Genomic DNA, 11620 nt, shown 5'->3' on the forward strand with positions numbered 1-11620 from the left:
CATGGCACCACTGTGCTTTCATGTAAAGCTTGTTGGAGTGTCATGTTGTTTTCTTTCCTTTCCCTTTTTAGCTCTTTGCAGTGCTTTCCCTGTCATCTCTGTAATCCAAACAGACAGTACTGTAAGATGGTGGCAAGGTTTTAACTGCCTTCAGAAATGTCACAATACATTGCTTCTGCTCACACATGCACACGAACACACAGACAAAAACACAGATATTGTCATGGACTGTATGTCAAGTGGAAGTACATGGGAATAGAAGATGGTTAGTACAAATGTTTCTTGCAGGCTTCAGCTCTTCCTGTGATGCGATTATCCGCACTGTGGGGTGACATGTCAGCAGGAAGGAGAGCTTTAGAGGCAGGCGATAAGAAAGGAGAAAATCTTTCGAAATCAAACACTTTCTGTGGGTCAACTACATCATTGCAAAAAAAAAAAAGAAAGAAAGAAAAAATCATATTTGCAATTTTACTCAAGTTTCTTGGTTGTTTTTGCAGAAAATAACCCAAAAATTGGTAGTTTTGTACAAAACAACCCAGAAAATGAGCTGTTTTGTACAACACAATGCAAGAAAGTGGGTCAAATTCGGTCCATTTTTTACCCAAAATTGTGTTATTTTTAACCCAACTGTTTTTAAGGCGTATCTTTGTTTGTTTGTTTGTTTGTTATCTTTGTAAGGTAGGACTACTCACTCAAACTACTCCATGTGACTGGAAGACTGTACAGTCTAGCTCTGGCTCAGTTGAGACTATCAGGAGGTATCAGGTGGAACATTTTTTAGGCATGGGGGGGACTTCTGTAATTTTTCTAAATAAAATATTATGTTTCTACCAAGTACTGTGTCTTTTTAACACTTCTCTAACTTTTTTTTTTTTTTAAAGCACGTAGAGAAAATAAAATCTTAAGATCTGTCAAATTTTGTGTGCTTTAGGGATGCTTCAGCACCTCCAAGATATTGGCTAGACACACCTATGCTTCATAGTTTGTGAAACTGGGTCCATATATGCTGGTTTTGAACATGTTTACCAATCGTGTGTGAAATGCAAAGTGTTAAAGACCCAACACATGAGGAGGATTAGAAATCGGCATGTGTCTGATTTTTGCTCTTATGTTGTGCGGTGCACTTGAGATACATCATAGCACATTATACACATACAGTATTGATATGGCCATTAATAAGCATAAGTCTCCTCCCCCAAAACTGAACTCTGGTCAAGTACCAAGACTGTAGAGAGGCAAAATAGTTGTCATCACTGGGCATCCAGACAACTAATAAATTCATGAATATTGGTATGAATAAACAATTGTTCTGAAAAAATAAGTAACTCAGATGTCAGGGAGGCTTTTTTTTTAAATGCTTGCTGTGCCTATTTTTAATTCTTAAGGTCGAATCCATCCCAAATCAGCTAAGTTAACAATTACCATCACCAACACATTTAAGGTTAAGGAAATTGACAACGAGATGACGTGTTCAAGGCAGAGTGTTTTGTGTTAATTGTGTAAGTCACTTGAAGGGTACTTCAGAGATAAGAGGGCACCGAAGCATCCATAAGTGAGTTTTAGTGTTCTGCAAGCATGATTGAAGTAGATACTGTAGGTATGTGTTTGTATTCAATGCTGACATTAGCACCTTATAATGTTAATGAGGAGCTGGGGAAACTACTTTTATAGCACTCTTTTGGTTTGCATTTAAAATATGTTGATGGGTAGAGGAGTGTCTTTCAGGAAAACAGACAGATTTAGAGCACAGAATTAACTGTATATTTCCATAAATGTGCTGTGGCCTAACAGCCGTCTGTTGGTGCTGATACTGCGACAACAACCCCAGAGGCACTCGATGCATATGCATGATTTGTACAGTGCACATACGCCCTGCTAGCTCATTAGCGGCCGCTGCCCCGAGGCTTCCAACTGAGGGGAAGGCCTCATTGCACAGTTCAGCAGCTCTGATAGTACTCGCAGCGTTTTGGACTTCCCTGTGGGAGCGTCAGGTGCAAGCACCTCCAGTCAAATTTCGTCATTTGGATCCTTTCTGCCACAGCTGTCGTCGCCAGTTTTTGTGCAATGTTAGTTTCTGTCACTTTCTAGAGCAGAAACAGACAAGGCTAGCTTATTAATTTAGTGAATGGTCCAATATTAAGAGTGAATGTCTCCCTGTATGAAAGGCAAACTACTGTTAAAGCTGGTTTACTGTAAATGGAAGCAAAATATATTTCACATTAAAGGAGACATATGATGTCTAGTGGCTAGTGGCTAGTCGACTAGCAAAATAGTCGCTTGTGGCAGCTCTAGTGCCCACAGGGTGTGGCTCATAGTTGTAGTGTGCTCTTGGAGGCACCATTTCATCACCACGCACCCAAATGAAATTACTCTCAATTGTCAATTACTTGTGTGCCTCGCCAAACACAAATACCCCTCCAATTCCCACGTCAACTTCTCAGCCGAACAGTTGAAATGTACTGCTTGTCAAAATCTAACTCTTGTAACAATTTTAGCTTGTGCGCGTGTGCATGTGTGTGTGTGGGAACATTACATCTTGTCCTTTTGGCAGCTTCCTGTTCATATCAGTTCAACAAATGTCAGCAAATGGAATTGTCTTTACCCTTCTGACCTTTTCAAATCACAAAAGAAAATATGATATTTTCAAAATCCCTTTATTTCAGTGTCTAAACTTTATTGATCCGGATGTTGTATTGAGCGTTGGCATCAACTACCACCTCTTGAGAGCAACCCACCATGGGAATTTGCCGCCCTTTACAGTCTTTGACTCCGTACAGTGGACAGAAGAGATAAAGCCCCTTAGAAAGATGTCTGAAGCAGTTAGGTACAAGTGAGACTGTAGTAATTTAAACAGCATCCCTGAAGATGCATTTACGGTGATTAGTTTATTTTCAAATCTGGTAAAAGGGAAATTAAATTGTGTTCCATAGCAATATTTTGCATGGGTCTATGGAAATACAGGTGTTTGTATGTAAAAGTACTAATCAGAATTAGGTCCATATTCACACTGCACCAACATGTATGTATTTAGTGCCTCTCGTTGAAAGCTCTTAAATTTTGAACTAAAAGCTGCGAAATACTGTGCATAATTGGAAATGTTGGAAATGAGTGGGCAATTGCTGAGCAGTCAGCGCGTGGACATTTTATTTTCTTTGCTGCCACCTTCTGGTGAATTTTACGGCTGATGCCGCTCAAAAGAGTGAACAGCGCATGGGCAGATGTCCTAAATCACTTTCCGTAGTTATTTGGCGAAGATTAAGACGTATTTGCCTAGGTAAGAACATTGTGTACTTTATTCTGTACAGTAATTCAATGCAGATATATGATTGGTATGATTTAAATCGAATGTATATTTTGGATTGCGTTCTGCTCTTGAAATATGTCATCAGTCAATTAAAAAAGGAAAGTGTCAAAACAATATCAGCTGATTCACCTTGTGTTTTTCCAAATGCCCAACGCCATTAGTGACCGTCTGTTGAGGTTGTGACGCTTTTATAGAGTTAACGGGGTCGAGAGGTTTAGTTGTTGTTTTGGCCTATGCCAAATGGAGTACATACGTAACCATAACATTGCGTCAGCTAGTGTGTGTGAGTGTGTGTGTGGTAACAAACCTTATAGCAAGTTAGCTAGCATGTCCAGATAGCTACAACTTTCAGATAATAAACGACTCGGACATGCCATGTAATACATTCGTTTATATTTTCGAACAGGTCAGACGGTTTATAAAGAACGAAGAAGACTACTCTCAGCGATGCCCAGCACAGTAAGTGACACATTTGTAGCTTCTCGTCGATGTGTTAACTACAATCTGGTTAGCTAATGTGTCACATGAGGTGGTACAGTAGTCGTTGCCAAAAAATATATATTTTGAGAACGAGCTTGTTGAATTTGTGGACAGGTATCACAATGTATCAGCATATGTAACTCAAGCACGATCATTGCTGAAGGAGTTAAGCCTTCAGTAAAAAAAAAAATAATAAAAATGCTTAACTGTGTTGCGGTTTACTCCGGTGAAGTCACCATTTAAAGTGATGCTTTTGGTATTCTTTAGGTATTATGTGGTGGAGGCCGTCTGGTCCGTTCTCAGACCCTCGGTCGGCAAATTTTAGCTGCTCTGAAGGTGGGCAGAGTCAGAACGTTCTCTACTGCAAACCCAGATGAACCTTACATATCTGTATCACACACAGAATCAGGTATGGCATATTGTACTATTTTAAAGTTAATACTAATACAACTTTTAGAATGTGTTAAACTTTATGGCCTAAGTGTTTAATTTGCACATTAGTGACTCCAAGTGCAAAAAGTAAAAATTGGTTCTGAAGTTTTTGTGTAATCCTGCTAATTACCTAACCAAACATCAGCTAAGGGTTATTATAACCCAGGTGTCCTCTGCAGGCCCAAGGACTGTGTGGCCCGATGAGAACATGGGACCGTTCGGACCTCAGGACCAACGCTTCCAGTTACCAGGCAATGTCGGATTTGACAGCCATCTGGACGGTGTGGAAGAGCAGAAGAAATCTCCAGTCGACAGGACTATGCCAGATGTACTTACAGCCCCATGCAGCACAGAGAGACAACAGTTCATCCTAGCCCAGTTTGTCAATGAGTTTCAGGTTGGAATCATTAATTGGTCAACTTTGTCATTGCTGTTGTAAAATGAGAGTTTCGTCAATCCTTACATTTAGACTTTTCAGCGATTATTCCAATGTCCGTGCATCCTTAGTAAACCTTAAATCAGATTATCTGTCCATCCTTTTTCTATAGCGATTAGGGTTAAATTCCGTCTTTGTGACAGACCGGTCCGTCTATTGGCCTAGGACAGACGCCCGTTTTGATGACGGTTGACGAATGACGGGAAATAATTTTAAATAGACAGACTAAGCATAGTCGGAAGCCGCTGTATTTAATCCGTTTTTCGTCTGTAGTCTGTCTTTATTCTATTTTTCGCGGCGAGGCTTCGATGACCGTGGCGAGTGCGGCGAGGAACAATAGTGAGTTGTTGTGACTTGGGGGACAGATTTGAGTGAGGGAGCAGGCTTCCATGGCGCAGTGAGTCACTATGAGTCACTCTTTCTTTTCAAATATAGGCAAGCCGGGGGGTTGGGCGGGGTGCTGCTATTGAAGTTTGCAGTCGGAATTGCTGATGGAAGCCCGTTTAAAATCAGACGTGGACTGGCCTATAGACGGGTACTATTTTTTTGCCCACCCCGAAAAAAGGCCACTGACGGAAGGGTTTCCCAAATTACCCTTAAACATACACGTGATACTTAAATCTGCCATTCAAAGGTTTTAAAACATCTCAGACGCAATAAACAGCATTTTCCCATATTTCCCTAGGAATCATTTTTATGATGAGTTTGCAATTAGTATTTTGATTTTTAAAATAATGCAATTAGTATAACCACCAACATCCATTTCTTTATGCAGGCAATAAGGGGAAGGGTGTATGAAAAATAGTGTTCTGTAAAATCTTGCCAGCAATTTTTTTTTGAGGGTGGGACGTATTTGCTGTTTTGTTTTTTTTGTGCTCAGCCTCAGACGAAAGAAATAACAGTACTGTATTGCTTTTGCGTTTTGAGATGACATCTTGGTGCCAAGGAACAGTTGAAAAATGTTGAGGAGCTTCATTTACACAACAATTGCAATTTGACACTATCTTGTTGCGTCTATAGGTACTAATTAAAGTACAGTAAACCTATTTTGGGGTGTGTGAATTGCTCACACAGTTTTGCTTTTCTCGGCAGGACTCAGCCTGTCCTTGACAAATAGTGTGGGTTCACTAGATTTACTGAATGAGTGGTCATTGTTCTTCAAAAGTTCACATGTTCTGAAATAGTTTGGCTTAATAAACCTGCAGATACCCTGAATTGAACCTAATGTTTATTTCTTTCTATCAGCACTTGCATTAATCTTTGGTCTGCTTGTGCTGTTCTTTAGGGGAAACTCGGCCCCATATCCAAGCGCGTCCACAAAGCTGAGCAGTACTTCAATCAAACAGACACAGATTGCTCCATAAGTTCCTGTCCTGAGCTGCTAAGGAAAGGTGAGTGCTTGTATTAAGTTCATTTTGTCTTCCTTGTTATCTATATTTTGGTTGGTTCATATATAATAAAGACGCATCACAACCACACCAGTGACACTCTGATGAGGGCGGAAGTACACGCCGAAATATGTCAGGTAATAAAACGACTTAAAAATCTCAATTGTATGTTATATATGAACCAACCAAAATACAGAGGTGAGTGCTGTTTTTATTTGCATTTTACCAAAATAGTAAAGCTGATGTGCTGGTACATAAAGCTAACTATAGAATATTTGTGTTGTCAGATTTGGAGCTGTTGTTCCCGACCGTGCCCAACACTTCTATCACAGTTGTAACGGTCTCACAGAGGAGTGGTCGCTGCAAAGAGGCGGAGCCAGACAGAGAGCAGCAACTCAGCAAAGTGAGTCTTGAGGTGTGAAGTGGAACCTCTAATGTTGAATCAACCTGTGGTCCTCATTAGGGTCGTGGCTTACTAGGTGCCTTTCGTAGCTGACTTTGGGCAAGAGGTGTGGTACACTTTGGACATGTGGCCAGCCAATTGCTGGACACATATAGACAAATGTCCATTCTCATTCATGCCAATGGACAATTTGGCCCAGAAAACGTCAAATGTTAAATGTTCAGTGAGGAAAACAAACATAACGTGCAAAAAAATATAAAGTATACAGAAATATTTTCTTAAAGGCTGACATACATAATACAGCATAGAAATGCTAAATATTATATGATAATCATTGAAATGTATGGTACCATATCATGAAAATACAGGGCCGGTGCTGGTTCTGGCAGGGCTACCACAACACGGCTCATTGTGGCCCGGCATGGCCAAATCTCAAAAAGGCTTAATGCGGGACCCTGGTTTTGACAATGTGGGAGGAAGCCAGAGTACCTGGAGCTTCCCACCCGGAACTTTTGAACTCTGAAGCAAATGTGCTAACCAGTAGGTCATATACGATTCTATCCATAAATGCCTCCGAAAGTTGCACAATACTTCAAATTCCCATCTTGCGTGATATCATGTTGTCCATCATTATTGCACACACCAACACCTTTGCCATCAATCTAGCTGTCTAGCATCTATGAAGGCGAGTTTCACCCTGTGAAGATTATTCTCTATATATTCTTTGGGGAGAAATTATTTGCAAATATGAACAACTAGACCAGCGTCCTGGAGCAGGTAGTGTTCAAACTTAGAGGTTCCAAGTTATGTACTTGATCAATGTTTGGATATGTGAGACATATGATGAGATTCTCACTGTGCTTTCTTCTCACTGCAGTTTGTGAGCGGTGCTAAGGAGATGTGTTTTGCACTGTGGACCGCAGGCTACTGGGCTGACTTTATCGATCCGACAACAGGGGAAGCTGTGAGTTCTTTAGCCACAGTCATTAAGCGCTGTAACTATGTAGACACTTCATCGGGTACACTTGCGCAAGCAAGAAAGAAATGTGTTAAATTTGAATTTTTTTTTTTTTAAACATTTGAATTATTTTTATTACCAAGTTAAGGTACCTGAAAGGAGCAAAATATCAATATGATGGATGCAGTGCTGTTACATGCCACTGTATTTTCAAATAAGTACCTCTTTGAATGAGTGGGTCGCAACTGAGTATCTTTGTAAAGACTGAATTGTTAAGAGTTGAGGCCAAAATACTGTTCTTACCTAATTGTTGTTCATATTGCATTGGCAGTGAATAGCATCATTGTATGTGGATCAAGTTCTTAACCTGGTTGTTTTTATTTCGAATATGTGGTAATTGCAATCTTTGTGCTTTTCTTACAGTTCTTTGCATCCCCGCTTAGTTCAAGTGCAGGAGAAACAGAAGAGCAGCCACGGCATTCTGGCTTCCGCATCGAGATGTCGGGCTCCTGCACGGTTATCCGACACATTCTGAGAGGAACGCCTCAGTTTGTGGGGACGGTTTTCACCAACGCGCCGACCCACAGCGGCGCCATCACGCGACTACAAGGACTCTCGCATCGATTGGATGATGAGGCTGAATAGTCTTCCTGGTGCTACAAGTCAAACCAATGTTGTGAAAAGGCTTGGCTACGAAGAGCGTGTGTGGTTTGTATTTGTCTATGTAAAGCGCGTGTACCACACTGCTACCGACCAAGTGGACTCAACTGATCTGCAGCGACTCTGTGCTGGCCCTGCAACCGTCCTGCACTGCATCCTCACACCTTCACGATGACAGTTTACCTTTTTTAGCAGGCAGGGTGTCACGTCTCAAGGTTAGAGTCAGCTCTAATCCTGAGCAATTTTCAAAGTCTGATCTCACAAAGTATCCATGGATTCAGCTGCTGAACCAATAAAGTGATGTCTGACTGCACAGATAAACATTCCTGCGACTCGGGTTTCTCACAGGAAGCACAATTTAGAATTCTTCAGTCTTTGTCCTATGTCAGAGTTTCCTGGTGTTGGTAGAAGTCAGCAGTGTCGCCTGTCCATGCTCAAAGGCCAGAGAGACTTTTGCAGTCCTTTTCTTAAAAAAAGCCTTAACCGTCGTAAAAAAGTCCTTCTTTTTTGGTGTCTGGAGATGGTTTTTCAAAGCCCGAGCAAGAGCTTCTACAAAAACAAGTTGACAGCACACCATAGAAAAATACAGACGCTCCTTAGATCCAAATTCCTGACAGAGGTCCTTGTAGACGTCAATGTGGAAGTCGCCAATGTTCTGTGGGTGGTTGGGGCGTGTTTCTACCACAGTGCTCTTTAGCTGTGCTAGCATCCAGTCAATGTCCATCTCCAGCACCGACTTGGCATTAGAGTGGGCAATATGGTCCATCAGCTTCCACAGGAACACAGTACAAAATATGTTTTCTTTCTTTGTCCACGTTTCTGATGGCGGGTGAAGACAAATGTTTCCTGTCTTTGTGTGCACCTCATTGGGTGTCTGAGCGTGAAGATGTGTTTTTGCCTTCTCGCGCGTTTGGACAGGAGTGGGAAGAGGAGCCACCAAGACGTTTGTTACGTCTTCCGATGAATCGCTGTCTGTGCAGTCCTCTTCAAATCCATAGCGTCCTGTCATCCTCATGTTTTCCAGGCAATCCCTGAATACTGAGATTGATTGTAAAGCTATTTCGCCTATTTCAGACACCTGATAAGGCACGTCCAGTTGTGGCACAGAGTCGAGCTGCGGTGACATTTCGGACAGTGCCGTGTTCACAGTCTTGGACACCTTTGCTGCGACCAACTCCAGCAGGTGATCGCCGCATGGAGACCTAATCTCGCCAGCGTTTATTGTGTCTTTGAGAGCCAGCAGAAGCGAGTCCCAAATGCATGCGTGGATATCATCCACGGTCACGCAGGAGTAGTTGAGCGCCCGTTGCGGAGAGTCACAGCCGTTGCTACGAGAGAGAAAACGGAATTGTACAGATTTGATTGCTTCGCTCCGCATGCGTTTGTACTGGTTGTGCGTAGAGGCATTGGACTTACAATAGGATCTGGGCATGCTCTTCCACTTGAGGCAACACAACACTCAGCACCTCTTGGGAGATTTTATATAGGATGCTTTGCCACATTTTCAACAGCACCATAAAAGCATTGCAATCAAAATGGCCATATTCTATTAAGTCCCACGTCCTGCAGGTAGGAATTAGTAGTTGTTAGCCCACAGTGACAATCTTTCCGTCGGATGAATGACTTGGCTCATTTGTTTTGTGTTACTTACTCGGTTGTTATGCCATCTAGGTACAACTGTAATTCACTTTTGAAGAATTCAGTGGCGAGCAGGGGCATGTTCAAGTTGCTGCATCGCAGATATTTGGGTTCAATTGGGGACTGACAATAAGAGACACAAAATAAGCAACAAACACACCTAAAAAAATAATACTGCACTTGATTTTAATTGACACTCATTCAAATTTATATGGTTATCATGGTTGTTGGTTTTTCAGTGGTGTAAAACAGCGCTGAACCAATAAAAGTATACATGATCACCTTAATAAAACAGATTTTTATACTAAACGGGTGTCATTGGAATGAGCACGTGGATGCTGCTACCTGCACGTTACCGAACAAAACGAGCCCACGTTCATGCTTTAAATGTAATCATGAACTAATCTATTCTTTTACAAATTAAGTTGTGATCATGTTTAAGCATGACTTGAAATGTATGTAAAATTTTCATGTGTGGGGGGGCCCAGTACTAAGTGGGTTCACGTGCATGTGTGTGATTTACTTACGTCATCGCTGTGGGAGGGAGTAGAGCCATCCCTCTGACAGTTATTCATCTTTGTTTTCCGGGAAAAGAGTTGTGAAGCAATGCCTCTTGCCCTAATGAACCCTTTCAAGGTGAAATCTTTTGAAAGAAAAAACACATTTCACCCCTCTCGTCAAGAAAACAAGTGAAACTCCATCTCTGTAATTTGACGCGTTCTACCTTGACAATGGACGTGTTGCGTCTGAACTCGACACGTTTGTCACGTGACGTCATCCACCGATTCATCTTCGCGCGCGCTCATACGCACTGTACTGCATTTAGTTAGTGCTTAAATTGTAGCGGTACAGTGCAGTAACTGCTGATTAGGTTCACCTGCACAGCCTGCTCCACTTCTACTGCAGTCGACGTCATCATAGATCCAATTATGTACGCATGGAATTGGACAGCGTTGGAAATTGGAATAGTGCTTACTTAGCACGTCTGCATCTACAGTGAGGTACACGCCACGGTTTGAATCTCACCTCCGGCCTTGTGGTGTTTGTTTGTTCTCCCCGTGTATGATTGCATGGGGTTTCTCCTGGTTCCCCGGCTCCCTCGTTCCAGAAGCATGCGTGTTTGGTTCATTGAAGGCTAGTAAATTGTCCATTCAGTGCGATCTCTGGGTAGGAGGAAAAATCGAGTGCATGTCGTGATTGCAAGGTCTACAATCGAATATTGAAAATTAGCGTCCTGTGAGCATACTTTGTGCAGTTAGTAAAGTTTTGGAATCTATTGATGCTGGTTCCCTTGAAACCTTTTTTATCTACTACTGTATGAACAAATAGCACAGATTTCGCAACTGTACAGTAGGTCAACTGTGTCCCAGCTTTAAGGTACGATGAACGGAGCAATGCTACTGATGTTGGCGCATGTGTTCATACATTTTACTTACTGTAGACATTCGTTAGGTGTTTGATGTCCCATGTTAAGCTCCTGCATACACTTGCATCATATGGTTGCTGGCAAACATCTTGGATAGATTTAGGCAAGTTTGAGGTACAGGATTTGGGCCTCTTTGGGCGGAAATAGCTTGTGACAGTTGGAAATTCCAATTCAGAATTTGTTGACGTCACATGTCTGGTGGCATTAATCCGATCAGCAGTCCATTAGCCATCCCTTCATGTAAATCTGCATTGTATGTCTGAATTTCCACCACGTCTATTTTTAAATGAACTACCTGCTGAAATGTAAACTATGGCTGGTGGTCCATCTCCCTTCCAAGCAGTTTACCTCATGCAACTTTCTGACTGATTGACGCTTCAGACATGCAAACTATGGCAGTGGAGAAGAAAGCTAAAGCCATTTACTCCGTTTTCTCAATCACGTCAAATGACATATAAGGGTATTGGTGGTGCCATCAGCGAAAGCACCGGCCAT

General features: G+C 41.9%; 2 protein-coding genes across 4 annotated transcripts; one reads left to right on the forward strand and one right to left on the reverse strand.

Moving 5' to 3' along the window:
- Positions 1–3139: 3139 nt before the first annotated feature.
- Positions 3140–8386, forward strand: mmadhca (metabolism of cobalamin associated Da). 2 transcript variants are annotated; one of them, XM_086029650.1, is made up of 8 exons: positions 3140–3274; positions 3711–3763; positions 4052–4193; positions 4396–4613; positions 5938–6043; positions 6328–6443; positions 7321–7407; positions 7825–8386. In XM_086029650.1, the coding sequence occupies exons 1-8, from the start codon at positions 3211–3213 to the stop codon at positions 8044–8046; spliced, it is 1008 nt and encodes a 335-aa protein (XP_085885776.1). In that variant the 5' UTR covers positions 3140–3210; the 3' UTR covers positions 8047–8386. The 2 variants fall into 2 exon arrangements, with proteins under 2 accessions (XP_085885776.1, XP_085885785.1); XM_086029659.1 differs by lacking the exon at positions 3140–3274 and adding an exon at positions 3292–3480.
- LOC147153424 (uncharacterized) lies at positions 7537–10702 on the reverse strand. 2 transcript variants are annotated; one of them, XM_086029639.1, is made up of 5 exons: positions 10424–10702; positions 10227–10342; positions 9713–9822; positions 9478–9624; positions 7537–9389 (listed from the first exon to the last, which is right to left on the reverse strand). In XM_086029639.1, the coding sequence occupies exons 2-5, from the start codon at positions 10272–10274 to the stop codon at positions 8447–8449; spliced, it is 1248 nt and encodes a 415-aa protein (XP_085885765.1). In that variant the 5' UTR covers positions 10275–10342; positions 10424–10702; the 3' UTR covers positions 7537–8446. The 2 variants fall into 2 exon arrangements, with proteins under 2 accessions (XP_085885765.1, XP_085885757.1); XM_086029631.1 differs by lacking the exon at positions 10424–10702 and having other exon boundaries at positions 10227–10395.
- Positions 10703–11620: the final 918 nt, after the last annotated feature.

Source organism: Filicampus tigris, chromosome 1 (genome assembly GCF_054856515.1).
Source record: "Filicampus tigris isolate MCC_2025a chromosome 1, RoL_Ftig_1.0, whole genome shotgun sequence".
NCBI classification, from domain to species: domain Eukaryota; kingdom Metazoa; phylum Chordata; class Actinopteri; order Syngnathiformes; family Syngnathidae; genus Filicampus; species Filicampus tigris.

What these genes read in the sequence shown, in the direction of transcription:
- mmadhca (XM_086029650.1), top strand. Translation starts at nt 3,211, where the DNA reads ATGGGCAGATGTCCTAAATCACTTTCCGTAGTTATTTGGCGAAGATTA. An exon ending in AGTTTGTCAATGAGTTTCAG is followed by an intron (nt 4,614 to 5,937) that starts GTTGGAATCATT and finishes GCTGTTCTTTAG; the next exon opens with GGGAAACTCGGCCCCATATC. An exon ending in ATCCGACAACAGGGGAAGCT is followed by an intron (nt 7,408 to 7,824) that starts GTGAGTTCTTTA and finishes CTTTTCTTACAG; the next exon opens with TTCTTTGCATCCCCGCTTAG.
- LOC147153424 (XM_086029639.1), bottom strand. Translation starts at nt 10,274, where the DNA reads ATGAATAACTGTCAGAGGGATGGCTCTACTCCCTCCCACAGCGATGAC. An exon ending in CTAGATGGCATAACAACCGA is followed by an intron (nt 9,625 to 9,712) that starts GTAAGTAACACA and finishes TCCTACCTGCAG; the next exon opens with GACGTGGGACTTAATAGAAT. An exon ending in GAGCATGCCCAGATCCTATT is followed by an intron (nt 9,390 to 9,477) that starts GTAAGTCCAATG and finishes TCTCTCTCGTAG; the next exon opens with CAACGGCTGTGACTCTCCGC.